The sequence below is a fragment of the Microcebus murinus genome, chromosome 21 (genome assembly GCF_040939455.1).
Source record: "Microcebus murinus isolate Inina chromosome 21, M.murinus_Inina_mat1.0, whole genome shotgun sequence".
In the NCBI taxonomy this organism is placed as follows: Eukaryota; Metazoa; Chordata; class Mammalia; order Primates; family Cheirogaleidae; genus Microcebus; species Microcebus murinus.
In genome coordinates this window covers 38,113,522-38,128,888 of record NC_134124.1, presented here as the reverse complement: position 1 = coordinate 38,128,888, position 15,367 = coordinate 38,113,522, and the positions used below count along the sequence as shown (strand labels likewise).

Sequence of the window (15,367 nt, the reverse complement as noted above, 5' to 3'; positions counted from 1 at the left end):
CACTGTGAGTAAAACCAGCCTCTTAATGTAACTTTTGAAACATCCAGGGATCAATTCTACTTTTAATGTGCTAAAGATTTAGAAGCCATTTTCAAAAGTTTTTATATTGATACATTTATAATAGTAATTATAAATAAATTACTTGAAGTCCTACTAGGGCCTCAAGTTTTCATGACAAATAAATTTACTAAAATAAGGCTTTGCAATAATCAAAGTAGGGGTTAGTTGAAAGGCACCTCGGAGGTGACTATGTTCCTCCACGTAGCGAGTGCAGCGCCCTGCAGTGCCCTCTTGCAGCCTCTCTGTTGGAGCATTCCTCACTTCACTTTTAGGGAGCAAAGTGGACAGAAAGATGGTTCTTATGATAGTTCCCAAACTGTCTCCCTGTGATCTCTGGCTTTATCATCTAAAGCTTCAATGTGTCCCTGTGTTTAACAGCAGCCTCCAAACTGGCTCTCATCCAATTCACCTGCACATGTTTACCAAGGGCCCAGGGCTGCCTGTGAAGGTGCTCTTGACTGTGGATGGGAGAGATCCACACTATATTCAGAGCTACCTTCTATCTAGAAAAATGGATCTGGGAAACCATGTGGGATACAAGCACAACAGCCCTAATGTCAAGATCCTTATGACTAAGTAGGAGGACAAGAGTCTGCTGTGTAACTGTTAATTCTGGTACAGTTGGAGCCAAGACAGGAGTGCTGGGGTGGGGAAGGGAGGTTCCCCAAGGGGGAGTAAATCTTTTCTTTCAAGAGATGAAGTCTCTCCATGTTGCCCAGGCTGGCCTCAAACTCCTGAGCTCAAGTAATCCTTTCACTCCAGCCTCCCAAGCACCTGGGACTATAAGCACATGCCTTTGTGCCCAACTGAATAAATCTCTTTGTAGAGACAATACAGAAAGATTTTTGAAAGAAATGGGATATAAGCCAAGGCAAGGATTTTAGTAAATGGGAGGATGTTCTAGACCAGGTACACCAGAAACAAACGTGAGGTGAGGGGGGAATGACAGAAACCTAAGTTGCGTTCAGGAAACTCTGGGGTGTGATTTGGGCACCTGCAGGACAGAAAGAGGGAGGCCAGGGAGGAGTCTGCTGCAATAACCTAGGCAAGGTGCAGGCACAACGGCTGACAGAACAGGGACGGAAAGGAGGGCATGAAGAAAGTAAGCAGCCCTGCGAAGATGAACTGACTCACAGTGGTAGTCAACTGAATGGCAGGGCCAGGAAGGGCAATGCTGATGGCTCAGGCTCCAGCCAAGGGCAAAGCCTTTAAAGGGGCATGGTGGGGCTAGGGTACAGGAAGGAGGCATAGGGAGATGCTGGATGATCACTCTGGAAGAGCTGCTTCTTGGGACCTTACTATTTCATGGACCTGGCTTTGCAGTCCTTCTCTTTCTCATAGCTCTGCTCCAGTTGTCACTCAACTCACCCTCCACTGTCACCCATTCACTGGCACTGATCAATAATGCAACTTCAGCATTCACAGCCAAAGCCTATTCACAGTGACTTACTCTGACCTTGTAGTCAGCTGAACTTCCTTGGCAGTTTTCACACATACTCCTGGTTAGCCACATCCTCCACCTCTAGCTTCTACATTTTGGAACAATGAACAGGACTTAACCCTGTTAAAAGTTCATCATAGCCAGTGGAAGTCTTCTCACTTTTTAAAAAATCCTGACTACTATCCAAATATAGTACACCTCTGCTTAAATCATCCACATGCACTTATGCATGTCACTGACAGAACAGAGTCAGACCCAAGACAGAGCCCATAGCACCTGCAGGGACCCATCTGCCAGCCAGCTCAGCCTACACAGTTATGGTAACAGATTACATGCAAATTCTTACTAAAATACAGAAGCTACATTCTATCCCACAGCATTCTCTTCATTTATATGTAAATAATCCAAAGATTGCCATGAGAGGGATTCAAAAACAGATTTCAACTCTCATAAAAAATGATTTTCTACTGGTAGGAACTGTGTGGGACTAGAATGAGCTCTCCGACAAGTAATGAGCTGCCCATCACACTCTGGTTTTTAAGCAAAGGCTGTCCAAACCTCCCAAAGGTCTCATAAAATCTAAGATCCCCAAATGATACCCAAAGTCTTTATAGGCCCCCACAATAGCACTTTACCCTCAGACCTCACTCCCATTAGTCTCCCCCTTGCTCATGAAGACTGAAGACTGAAGCTGTTCAGATCCCCTTGCGTTCTCTGAATGGGCCTGGTGAGTGGTCCACTTTGCACTTGCTGTCGCTGCTTCCCCAGATATCTGCACCACCCTCCAGCCTCCATGCGAATGCTACTTTCTTGGCAGAGAAATTCCAAATTCCCTGACTGATCTACTAAAAATTATGAACCAGGCCTGCCACTTCCCTCCGTATCTATGTTCCCTCATTTTTCTCCTTAGGACTTATTTTTTTTTTTTTTAAGACAAGGCCTCACTCTTGTCGCGCTGGCTGGAGTGCAGTGGCATGATCGTAGCTTGCCACAACCTCAAACTCCTGGGTACAAGCAATCCTTCTGCCTCAGCCTCCCAAGTAGCTGGGACTTCAGGTGCACACCATGACACTGGCTAATATTTCTATTTTTTTTTGTAGAGACAGGGTCTTGGTCTTGTTATTGCTCAGGATGGTCTCGAACTCTTGAGCTCAAGCAATTCTCCCGCCTCAGCCTCCCAGCGTGCTAGGATTATAGGCCCAAACCGCAGTGCCCAGCCCTCCTTAGCACTTATAATAAATATACTATATATTTTACTTTGCTTATTTATTGTCCACACTAGAATAGAAACTTCATAAGGATTTTTATCTGTTTTGTTCACTGCCTCATTTCCTAGCCCTGAAAAGAATGCCGACTGTCAAAATATGCTCAGGAAACAATGTATGAAGAAATGAATGAACTCTAAGATGAAACTGTCTATAAGGCAAGTTAAGAAATGAGAAGCTCTGTATGAGGCTCTGGAATAGAAGAGAGACTTAGCCTCTGGCAGGAAATACTGGGGACTTAGTTGCTCACAGCACAAATCAAGAAATAGTTTCTGGCAGGGGAATCTGGGACTCCTCCTCCCCCATTTAAAAAAGCACAAAACACTTAATCTAGAGATTATGGTTTCCTTGACCACTCATTCCTCTTCTTCATTCATAGACTGTGGCTCGCTCTCTGAAAGGATGAAAGGCCACATAAAAGGTCACTGCTCCTCGCTCCTCTACTTTTGAGATTCTAACTTAAAGAGCCCTAGAATCTTAAAAACATTAAGACATATTATCTACATACTAATAATAGTCTTTATTTAATAACACTGTAACAAATACATCTTATCATAGTTTTAAAAGCTCATACTATTGAGAGAAAACACAAGCTCATAAATAATTCTATGTACCATTGCTTTGAAAATTTATGAATCCAAAATTAAAGGACTCGACTAGAGGAAAATTAAATTTGGGCACAACTTAAACTGCAGCTATTAGCTTTTAGCTGAGGCTTCTAACATGTGGTGTAAAGATGATCAAATGTGCCTAATGGAAGCACTACACAGTATGCACGGCTCTACCTCCTGTAATCCCTAGCACCCTTCTTATCTCAGATAAACACTCTATCCCACAAAATGTTCATGTTCTTCTTTCCTAAGGGATTCCCAAGATATTTATGACATCTAAAATATTCATCAACACTATCATTTCTCTAGGACTTGGGAGGCAGCCAATAGTATATATTAAATGCAATTTTCAAAGGAAAGGAATCATCCTAAATGTAGTATACAACTGTTCAGTCCTGTGCCAATCCCCTTAAAGAACCAGAAATTTGTCAGATGATTAGTTTCAAGTGGCAAAAGCCCACATATTAAGGAGCAACAAAGTACTCAGAAAACTGTAGTGTTTCTTAGTTTTCAACACTTTGAATTTTAATGTTCAAGGTGTTGAAAATACTCATTTGATGCTCAATCTTTGCCCATTTATCTATAAACATAGCTACAGCGGGCAGGGCATGGTGGCTCACGCTCAATCTTTGCCCATTTATCTATAAACATAGCTACAGCGGGCAGGGCATGTAATCCTAGCACGCCTGTAATCCTAGCACTCTGGGAGGCCGAGGCAGGAGGATGGCTCAAGGTCAGGAGTTTGAAATCAGCCTGAGCAAGAGCGAGACCCCATCTCTACTAAAAATAGAAACAAATTAATTGGCCAACTAAAAATATATAGAACAAATTAGCCAGGCATGGTGGTGTATGCCTGTAGTCCCAGCTACTTGGGAGGCTGAGGCAGGAGGATGGCTTGAGCCCAGGAGTCTGAGGTTGCTGTGAGCTAGGCTGATGCCATGGCACTCTAGCCCGGGCAACAGAGTGAGACTCTGTCTCAAAAAAAAAAGATAACTAGAGTGGCACCCAAAGCAGAAATACAGTCACCTGGGCACTTTAAGATTTTGCTTTATTATAATCTGAATTTAGAAGAGATGACTTTGAGTAAATACTGCCTATATTTGCTAAAGTCCTAAAACCAGAGGCAATAAAACTCTGATGGAGAAATGTTAAGTATGTTGCCAAAATGTTGAATGTTGCCAAAATACACAAGCTTTAGGTAGCTACAAAAGTTAAATAGTACCTTTCTTCCAAGTAACAACATGTTTCCATTAAAATAACACTAATTCTATGCATAGATTCGAGAATTAAGTCTATGTATTCCCTATTTGATAGGGATACTCACAATTAATCCTTGGGCAGAGCAAAAAGAAGCAATTTTAGTAAGTTTATGGCTTTCATATGCCCAACTGTTTGATCACAGGCAAGTTAGCTTCCCTCTGTGGACCTCAGTTTTCTTGCATGCAAAACCTCTTGAAGGTCCTTCCCAGCTTTAAGTTTCTAGAATCCATGCTCCCTCCATAGCAGCAGATGCTTGCTCATTTAAGGAGCTTCACAGCATGTCCCATGTTGCAGCTCACATGTGCAGACTGTATTTAATCAGTTTATAAGAAGAAGCCTTTTATAAGGAGACCCCTATACCCCTGACATTTGTCTATAGGGGTCAAATGTGTTCACTAATTTCTAATTATCCTGGGAACTTTATGATGCTAATTAATGTTCTACAAGTCTAAAAAGAATGCTGTGAAATTTCAGAGATACACATTAATTTCAATCTGTAGATGTAACGAGAATCCGTGGGGAAAAGCTGCTGTAAGCCAAGAAGCACATTGAGTCTTCTCCTCCAGACCCACTCTGGACTAAAAATTCTCTTCCCCAGAGCCCTGCAGTAAAGGGAGGGCCCCAAACTTACCATGCCACTTGCCCTTATAAACAGTTCCAAAGGAGCCTGACCCAATCCGAGTGGAAAGCATCACTTCACTGGCTTCTATTTCCCAGTAATAGCTTGAATCTCTCTGTCCACGAGGCCTCTGAAACAAGTAGAGATCATTAGTATACTCCATGGAATGGTAAGTCTGTTAATAACGAGGGCATTGAAGAAATGTCCGAACCCATCTGTTCCCATATCTTTTAAAGAGATATATTGGCCGGGCGCGGTGGCTCACGCCTGTAATCCTAGCTCTCTGGGAGGCCGAGGCGGGCGGATTGCTCAGGGTCGGGAGTTCAAAACCAGCCTGAGCAAGAGCGAGACCCCGTCTCTACTATAAATGGAGGGAAACTAGTTGGCCAACTGATATATATATATAAAAAAAAATTAGCCGGGCATGGTGGCGCATGCCTGTGGTCCCAGCTACTCGGGAGGCTGAGACAGAAGGATCGCTCGAGCCCAGGAGTTTGGGGTTGCTGTGAGCTAGGCTGACGCCACGGCACTCACACTGGCCTGGGCAACAAAGTGAGACTCTGTCTCAAAAAAAAAAAAAATAAAAAAAAATAAAGAGATATATTAACCATAATTCCAATTTCTGTCTTTTGAGAAAATAACATTTTAATTGTAGCAAACTGGCAAGTTGTCTGATGTAAGCATGCCAAAAATGGCACTGACATTTATAATCTCCATTAAATGTATTTTATTATAATCCTCTCCCAAAACTAAAACATTCTAATTTCCAACTAGGCTTTTCTTACTGAACACTAACTGGCAGGAGGTATTATTGTTCATACTCACAATTTTGTTCTTCTCTTGGGTCCCGGATCCTGGTGCCCGCTCTCTTTGTGCTGGCACAGGGGTTTTGGGCTGTGACCAGCCTGTTGGGCTCAGATTGTTGGGGCTGCTGGACAGGGCTGAAGGTGAGGCTTAATAGACAAGACAAACAGAATCCACACATGGATAAGCCAACAGAAGATACACAGCATAAAGAGAAAAAGCCCATTACTATTTGTTAAAGGACTATGGAAAAGTACCTGATTCGCTGTGACTTCGGATTGCATCCTGAAACAGAAAAGGAAAGCTGGTCAACTTGTACACCAGAAAAGATTTTCTCTGGGGGAGGGAAAAGAAAGGAGGAGGATTTGCAGGAACAAAATGAATTATAAAATGTCTAAAACATAAAGTCTGATCACGTACTCTATTCAACTTTCCTTGATTAAATTCATCAAATATCAGTGGCCACTATCTCCAAGATTGGTTTTTCATCAAATATTAGAAGAATTGGTATTAGTTTTTCATATATAGTGAAAAACATTCTTTTTCTCAGAAGAAAACAATGCATACAAAAAAACATAATCTTTTAAGGAAAACTAGCAAAGTTATTATCAGCTGAGATCTTTCTAAAGCTTAAGAATCTTGCTCCAGAAGGAGTCAAAAAAAAAAAAAAAGGGAATTCTATGGCAAGCTCACCAAGCCCACTCTTACTCCATTAGGAGTTACGGTAAATTGACCAGAAGTTGGATTTGATAAGGGTAAAGCACCATGACTACACACTTTATCCAAGCCTAAAATCATGGAAAGGTGGGAAGGCCATAAATCCCCTCGTCTAAAACCTACGTTTACATATAAGAAAACACATCTGAACAGGTAAAGAGACTTGGCCAGGCTTACATAGCCAGTAGGTGACAGAAATAAAACCAGAAACATCATATATGGATGTCACCCCCAGCCCTCTTTCACCACAAAATGTGGCCTCATACCTCATGGGTAAGATCTGAAATTAGTAACATTCTACTCATGTGAGAAGTCAAAGGTTACCTAGGCCAGGGCCTCCATGAGACCTAAATCCTAACTAATGTTAAAAACTTGCATTTGGAGTAAAATTCATAACAGAATAATATAAAACCACTTGGCCTCCATATTCTCAAAAAGGATATTTTTCTGGGAGGTCCTATTCTCTGTTTTCTTTGTGTAACCATGGTACAGACTTGTTCTACATAACTATTACTAGAATGCACCCACTCAATGACATCTTCACAAGAAAAAAAGAGTCATAAACCAAGCTACTCCTCCCACCCCCCACAAAGCCTAGTTCTGGTTCCCCAATCTGCTAGTCTTCAGAATCACTTCAGAAACAAGAGGTGTTTAAGAACAAAGATTCCCTCCTCGCCCCCCACACTAGGACTGAATAAGCATGTCTGGGAAGGGGCGGTGGGAAGCCCAGAAATCCATATATTTTTAAGTGCCAAAGGATAACTGCCAGGTGGGCAAAACATTGGCCAAAATTAATCTGGATTTCAATAGAATATTTAGCAGCTGTAGCTTCATTATCCAACTAATCTGTTCCTAGTTTAGTCAAAGCATAGCACAATGTACTTTTTTTTTTTGAGACAAAGTCTCACTCTGTTGCCCAGGCTAGAGTGCCATTGGTGTCAGCCTAGCTCACAGCAACCTCAAACTCCTGAGCTCAAGAGATCGTCCTGCCTCGGCCACCCAAGTAGCTGGGACTACCTGGCTAATTTTTTCTATATATTTTTAGTTGTCCAGCTAAATTCTTTCCATGTTTTTAGTAGAGACAGGGTCTCACTCTTGCTCAGGCTGGTCTTGAACTCCTGAGCTCAATCAATCCGCCTGCCTCGGCCTCCCAGAGTGTGAGGATTACAGGCTGAGCCACCTTGCCTGGCTGACAATGTACTTTTATTAACCAGAATTATATTCCCATATGCTAGAAGTTTTTTCTTAATGTCAGAGTAATTTTCTTCCCTGTATCTACTATATACCCGTATCTATACTGTGCTAATTTCTACAGTTGGATCAGTTTATCCTAGAAAGAATTTTTTATCAGCCTAAATCTAAATATTAAAGAGAACTACAAATAATTTAAATAAAGCAACAATGTCCACTTTCAAAATACTGAATCATGTGATGAAAAAAATAACAGGAATCAAAATTTACTGTTTCTCAAGTACAAAAAGGATTAAGCACAACAGCTGTGCTAGTTATTTTATAATAAAAATTTTTAAATGTTCACTTTTAATGTTCCCTCTAAGTATTATTTACACAGGAAAAAATCATGCAGAAAACAATAAAATTCATAGCTTATACATGACCTCTTCACAATAGTGGCAGGACAAGTATGTCGAATGTGATTTGGGGTCTGAGTCATTTAAACTGTGCCTGCTGTGGCAGATGTCCCTGAGGTTTTCAAGAAACAATTCATGATGCAGAGAGAACACAGTTATCTCTGGTAAGCTTTTATTTAATAAAGGATTTTTCAGGGCATATAAACCAAACTGACACATTTGGTTTCTAACGTATAAACTGAATACTGATGCAAACACCAACTAAATAAATCTAACATTAGACTTTAGTTGGAGTTGTTTTTCATTTGGGTTTTTTGTTTTTTTTCTTTGAGACAGAGTCTTGCTCAGTCACCTGGGTACAGTAGCATCATCATAGGCATAGCAACCTCAAACTCCCAGGCTCAATCAATCCTCCTATCTTCTGAGTAGCTGGGACTACAGGTGTGTGCCACCACTCCTGGCTAAGTTTTCTAATTTTTGTAGACACACAGGCCTGCTATGTTGCTCAGGCTGGTCTCAAACTCCTGGCCTGAAGCAATCCTCCAGCCTTAGCCTCCTGGAGTGCTGGGATTACAGGTGTGGACCACCTCACCTGGCCTGGAATTGATTTTATCTTTTAATTTTTTTTTTTTTTTTTTTTTTGAGACAGTCTCACTCTGTTGCCCTGGCTAGAGTGAGTGCCATGGCATCAGCCTAGCTCACAGCAACCTCAAACTCCTGGGCTCAAGCAATCCTCCTGCCTCAGCCTCCCGAGTAGCTGGGACTACAGGCATGTGCCACCATGCCTGGCTAATTTTTTCTGTATGTATTACTTGGCCAATTAATTTCTTCCTATTTATAGTAGAGACGGGGTCTCGCTCTTGCTCAGGCTGGTTTCAAACTCCTGACCTTGAGCAATCCGCCCGCCTCGGCCTTCCAGAGTGCTAGGATTACAGGCGTGAGCCACCGTGCCCGGCCTATCTTTTAATTTTAATCTTAATGCCCTTGGCCTCAAAATTGAACTTGATAAAAAAAAATTTTTTTTTAAGAGATGGTATCTCACTATGTTGTCCTGGAGTGTAGTGCCATGATTCTAGCTCACTGAGACTCCTGCATTCAATTGATCCTCCTGCCCAACTAAGCAGATAGAATACAGGTGCACGCCACCATATCTGGCCTAACTTTACTTCACCTATCAGTGATACTACATACTATATTTTTTTACTCTTACATACTCTACTACCAAAAGAAAACATGGAAACAGGTCTAACAAAAAATATAAATTTAATTTAGCAATTGTTTCATTTTTGATAGTCTACTATCTGACAGTCTTAGCAATCCTGTTAATTACAAGAAAGCAAAGGCATGAAGAAAAATACCTACTCTTCCCCTCAAACAAAATCGTCTGGACCACGCCCTGGGAGAAGCATTCAGGCTGTTATTCTAGTCCAAAGCAATGAGAAATAAAGAAGAATAAAGAACAAAGGAAGTATTTTAAGTGTATTCAGTTGTTATTAAAGATGAAGCAGAAAGCAAACCAAACAAACAGAAAATACCAAAAAGACAAGAAAAAGCAGTTTGAAAACACTAGTTTTGGGTACTTTCATATCTCCCTAAATACATGCTTATTAAAATCCTAGGACTCCACCCTCTTATTTCTAAATAAAATCACTTAGAAGACTTCCACAGTTTATAGTTCTCCATCACTATTATTTTCTTTCCCACACCAAAATGAAACTAATCTTTATGTACCTTATGCACTAGTTCACTGAAATCCTATTCACATCTGACATGGAAAGAATGAGTTTAAATGGTAACATTTCTTCAGGAAGTTTTAGTTTTCTACCTGAATAATACTAACTGGATTATTCAGCCCATCTGAATAAAGATGGTATAGATAAAAAAGAAATTTTAAAAGTCCAGGGAACTGAGAAAGTGCTGGAACATTCCTGATCAGGTTTGAAACTCAAAACTCTCTGACATAACAATCAACCCCATCCACATTAACTGATACTCATCACCACCCCCAAAGGGCCCTATTACCTCAATCATCCTGCTGTCCACAGGAAGGGTGGTGCTGACCATGTGGACATTAGGTGTGGACGTCGACCTCTGCCTCTGGGAGAGGGAACCTTCAGAGGAGGGGCTGGAGGTGTTGAACGTGAAGGCATGAGGTGTGGAATATCGGTGCTGGGAACTAGGCGAGGAGGAGAAAGAAAATTCCATGATTGGCGCTCAGGCCTCCCACTGGTAGTCTTTTAACTACCTATTTCATTAAATGCTTAGGGTGGCTGGCACAGTGGCTCATGCCTGTAATCCTAGCACTTTGGGAGGCTGGGGCAGGCGAATTGCTTGAAGCCAGGAGATCGAGACCAGCCTGGGCAACTTAGGGAGACCCTGTCTCTACAAAAAATTAACAGGGCATAGTGTTACATTCCTGCAGTCCCACCTACTCAGGAGGCTGAGGCAAGAGCTTTGCTTGAGCCCAGGAGTTTGAGGCTGCAGTGAGTTATGATCATACCACTGTACTCTAGCCTAGGCAACAGAGCAAGACCCTGTATCAAAAAACAAAAACTAAATAAAACAAAAAGATGCGTGGGGGCAAACTCTATCTATACAACTTGAAAAAACGTTTCATTCTTTCAAATATGTGCCATCTGAAAATTCTTTTCTGCCTAGGTGCTTTAGCATGCAAATTTTTGAAAAGGAAATAATATATGTGCTTGAAGTTCAACAAAAAGGAGACTAATAACTAATACATTATAAATTTTCTTTTTAATAAATCACCTCTACAGATTACTCCAAATTTTATAGTATTTCTGGGAAAGAACAGATTAACATTTGCCAACCACCACCACTTACAAAGCTAGCTAGAACACGCCCAGTTTAATTTAGAGACTAAATTAGAGAACTTTAAGGCAGATTTTAAATACATAGTTAGACCTGCTGAGCAGGTCTACAAAATGGCCAGGATTTTATCCACTGTGCATCTTCTCTCCTACAACCAGCACACAAAATAATTGGGAATTCAGTTTTTAGAGTGCAATATCTAATCATGAAATTAATCACTGGCGTCTTCTAGCCAACGACAGACACTCTCCCACCAACCAAACTGGGAACATGCATTAGAAGTATAATATTTTCATTATTTGCTCTAAAGAGTTGTTTGAGCTTTGTTCAATTCAGGTAACACCCACATATGAATTCAAGGGATAAAAGGCTAGTTTTTCCAAGGGAAATTTTTCTACTGACTTGAAAAATTGCTTTCCCACATAATTCTCTGCTTATGGCTTCAGAGGCCTAGCTTCTTCTAATCTTTAAAGGGAAGTACAATTTGGGGGCATACTTGCTTTTCAAATAAATAAAAGCCACACACAAATATATATCTAAATATCCTTTCAGTGCAAATGCATTCCTCTAGATATGCTGCTTTAACAATTTCCATGGTACTTTCCAAGTTTTTTTTTTTTTTAGGAGAGTTTTGCTCTGTCACCAGGCTGGAGTGCAGTGGTGCAATCATAGCTCACTGAAGCCTTGAACTCCTGGGCTCAAGTGATCCTCCTATCTCAGCCTCCCAAGTTGCTAGGACTATAGGTGTGCACCACCATGCCTGGCTAATTTATTCTACTCTTTTTTTTTTTTTTTTTTTTTTTGAGACAAGGTCTCATGTTGCTAGGCTGGTCTCAAACTCCTGGACTCAAGCGATTCTCCTGCCTCAGCCTCCAAAAATGGTAGGACTACAGGCATAAGCCACCATGTGGCAGCTTTATATGGGCCATGGTGGTTTTATATAGGTCATTAAATACTCTCTGATTACATATACATTAAAGCAAGATAATTTGGACAAAAATGTAGATTTTACTTCGGTTCCAAATTCATGTGTAACACTGAGCAAGATGTGAATCAAACAAAACTGATTTTAAAGCTAGAAAACAGAGTGGAGACAAGTTATGTGCAAACTCAGACATATTAGAAAAGATATTTATATCAAAAATATAATTATCAAAAAAACAATTAAAAGATATTTATATCAAAAATATAATTAAAAGATAACAATCTGTTAAATATCATGGTTTTAGCAATGCAAAGCCATAATAAACATTTCAAAGTTGAGAGTTTTAATTTTACTGAATCATTATATTCAGTTTTGGAACCCTTTCTACTGAGGATCAACTCACTACATATTGAGGAAAGCAGAATCTCTAGCTTTTTAAAATATAATGATATTAAGGGATGTGCTTTGATAACAGAAGGAACTGTATGTAGTCTAAGTCACTTTCCAGAATCTAAGAACTACAGGACAACAAATAGAAACTTGTACATTTGCTGTAATATGAGCATCAAATTCCACAGAGGCAGCAAGAGGTTTACACAGAGAGAGGGGAGGGAATGCAAAGGAACTCTTGTATTTGGCCTTCCAACCCCATCCACCCCGATGTAACTTTCCAAAAGAAAAGCTATTAGGTAAAAAATTACCTAACAGGTATCCGGGAAACAGACTCTCGCATACGACGCATTGTCAAAGAAGGCAGTGCTGGGACCCCACTGTCACCAATAGCGGAATTTGGAAACAATCTAAATAAAAGCAGGGAAAGACTAGTTTACAGATTTGCAGTTATTTTACTGTAGAAAGAATCAGCCTGCCTTGCCTTGCAAACTTACAGCTACTCAAACTGAATTTTTCCCAATCACATTTCCCTTGACTGCTTTAGGCTACCTAGAGGTAAAGGGACTACCATCCCAAATGACTGGGTTTGAATGATTACAGAATGTGAATAATATTGAGCTGCCAATGAACACACAAACTTCAGTGTGCATTTCTAGGAGATACTGTTCCAATGTCTAGCTATATCAAAATGATGTTTTTAAAGCTACAGTAGGGCATTTTACAACCTATATCATATAGAGCTCTTTTGGAAACATTCTGTCTTAGAAACAACTAGGTGAAAAGACTAAAATATGAAGAATAAATGATATCCAGCACCAAAACTCATAAATAAGAGGAAAAGGGATTAATTAGGCACCTTCTTTCCATGAGCTGGGCACCTGTGCTTATTTCATATGTTATCTCAGCTCATCTTCACAAAAACAATGTAGGGAGGGTAATGCCCCTTTTTCAGATGAATGAACTGAGGTTCAGAGGTGGTTACAGCTATTCCAACACTTAGATTTTGACACATCTGTTGGACTCCAAAGCTGGTGCCACTTATGCTACTCAAACTCACTCAAAAATCAACATATGACTAACCATGAAAGCAAAACACCTGAGATTTTTTGCCCTCACCATGGTTTAATGATAATATTCCCTTGGTTTTTCTAGTATCCTTAAAAAAGGATAGAACTTCAACTTTTTATATCCCTGTTAACAGTATTTAAAAGGCCATTTGGAATGTGCACTTTTAATTTAAACTTTAAATTATTTAGTAAAATAATGAAATGTTTTGCCTATCTGAAATATATTTTGATAACTGGCTTATCTGCTAATGGAAACAATAAAGTTTTCTCCAGTTTGAGGTGAAGAAAATAGCATCAACTATCCTTTCTGATCCTTTTCAATGTCAATGGCTCATTCAGCCTATTCGACAAAATACATAGTGTCCACTAGCAACCTAGTAGATGATATTGTGAAGTGAGAAAAGCCAAAATTCTTTGTTTTCATATTCCTTTATTCTTTTCTTTACTGAATCACAATGTCAATCTCTATTTTATAGATAATAGGTACTACCTATTCATTTTAGAGTTGTAATGTCACACTAAGCCTAGTTAGTTTCAGAACTATAACGTTTTGAAAGTAGATGGTTTCTGGATCACAACAATTCATTTAACAAGTCTAGAGCCAAAACTTGTCAAAATGTACAATAAACACCCTTAAAAGTATTTATACTCCCTATCTCTACATTCTTTGGAAAAAGAAAAGGAAAAAAAAATGCCTTACAAGAGCTGTCTGATATTACTCCAGTCCACACACATAGTAGGTACTTTGGTGCTACAGTGCTCATGAAATTTGTAGCCACAAGTTTGACATCGAAATCCATTTAGCAGGAACTTCTGACAGATGTCACAGAAGGCAAGCTTTAGGAACGTCTTCCGAGCCTATAACAAGGGTATAAATTATGATGAACAAATTAAAGATGAGAAAAGACAGTAATTTTCTCCTTGCCCCCCCACACACACACTGGAGAATTTTTTTAAAAAATGAAGAATCATACTTCTAGCAGTTGTGAAATTCACAAGTATATATCAAATATATATACTTGTATATGTGTATATACACAAAGTATATACTTGTACGCAATGGCATAACTTGAGTTTTAAACAATCAAACAATATATATGCTTATTACCTCTGGGAAATTCCCATTATGCCAGGCAAAGCGCTCAACATACAACAAAGAGAGGGGATCTGCAACTTACAAAGTTGTGTGTTGTGAGGGGAACATGATCCAGGAAATCTACTTGAAGTTCTTCTCCAATCAAAGAGGCAGCATCGGTATTCCAATCTAAACGTGCTTTTTTACTAAAAAGCATTTTTTAGAAACATAATATGAAAGGGAAATGTTTAAACAAGGTAAGAGTTCAATGTAAATAACAGCTACTATTTATTCCATACTATATAAACACTACTTAATCCATTTCATACAACATTAAGTTATTTTATTCATATAAAACTATGAAGTAGGTATTATTAATATTATCATCTTAAATGAGAAAATTCAAACTCTAAGAAGGTCACTTACTTAAGGCCACATGGTGAATTTAAGGGCCTAGGCTGGAATCAAGGTCTGTTGTACTCCAAAGCCTGTGCTCTTAAAGTTTCCTTTAAACAATGATATGTAACAATCTCATGATATATGAAATTGTACTTTTTGACATTAAAAACCTATAAAAACCCTAAAATCCTGTGAAACAGGTTATAAATATTGCCACAATACCAAAATTTGGTCTTCAATAGCCTACTTCAATCTAGAAAACAGATAAAGGAGCCACAAATAAAACGTACTTTTCTATTAATAATAGACTCTA

General features: G+C 39.6%; 1 protein-coding gene across 4 annotated transcripts in view; it reads right to left on the bottom strand.

The window, feature by feature from the left end:
- RAF1 (Raf-1 proto-oncogene, serine/threonine kinase) overlaps window positions 1–15,367 on the bottom strand; it is a 79,057-nt gene that overhangs the window by 7,200 nt on the left and 56,490 nt on the right. For 2 of the 4 annotated variants that reach the window (XM_012785288.3, XM_075996313.1), the window contains 8 exons: window positions 14,759–14,861; window positions 14,281–14,438; window positions 12,822–12,920; window positions 10,389–10,542; window positions 9,729–9,788; window positions 6,318–6,345; window positions 6,082–6,209; window positions 5,269–5,386 (listed from right to left, as the gene is read on the bottom strand). In XM_012785288.3, coding sequence (XP_012640742.1) covers window positions 5,269–5,386; window positions 6,082–6,209; window positions 6,318–6,345; window positions 9,729–9,788; window positions 10,389–10,542; window positions 12,822–12,920; window positions 14,281–14,438; window positions 14,759–14,861 — 848 coding nt within the window. The remainder of the gene's footprint in view (window positions 1–5,268; window positions 5,387–6,081; window positions 6,210–6,317; window positions 6,346–9,728; window positions 9,789–10,388; window positions 10,543–12,821; window positions 12,921–14,280; window positions 14,439–14,758; window positions 14,862–15,367) is intronic. The other 2 variants (XM_012785289.3, XM_075996314.1) reach the window with 1 other exon arrangement.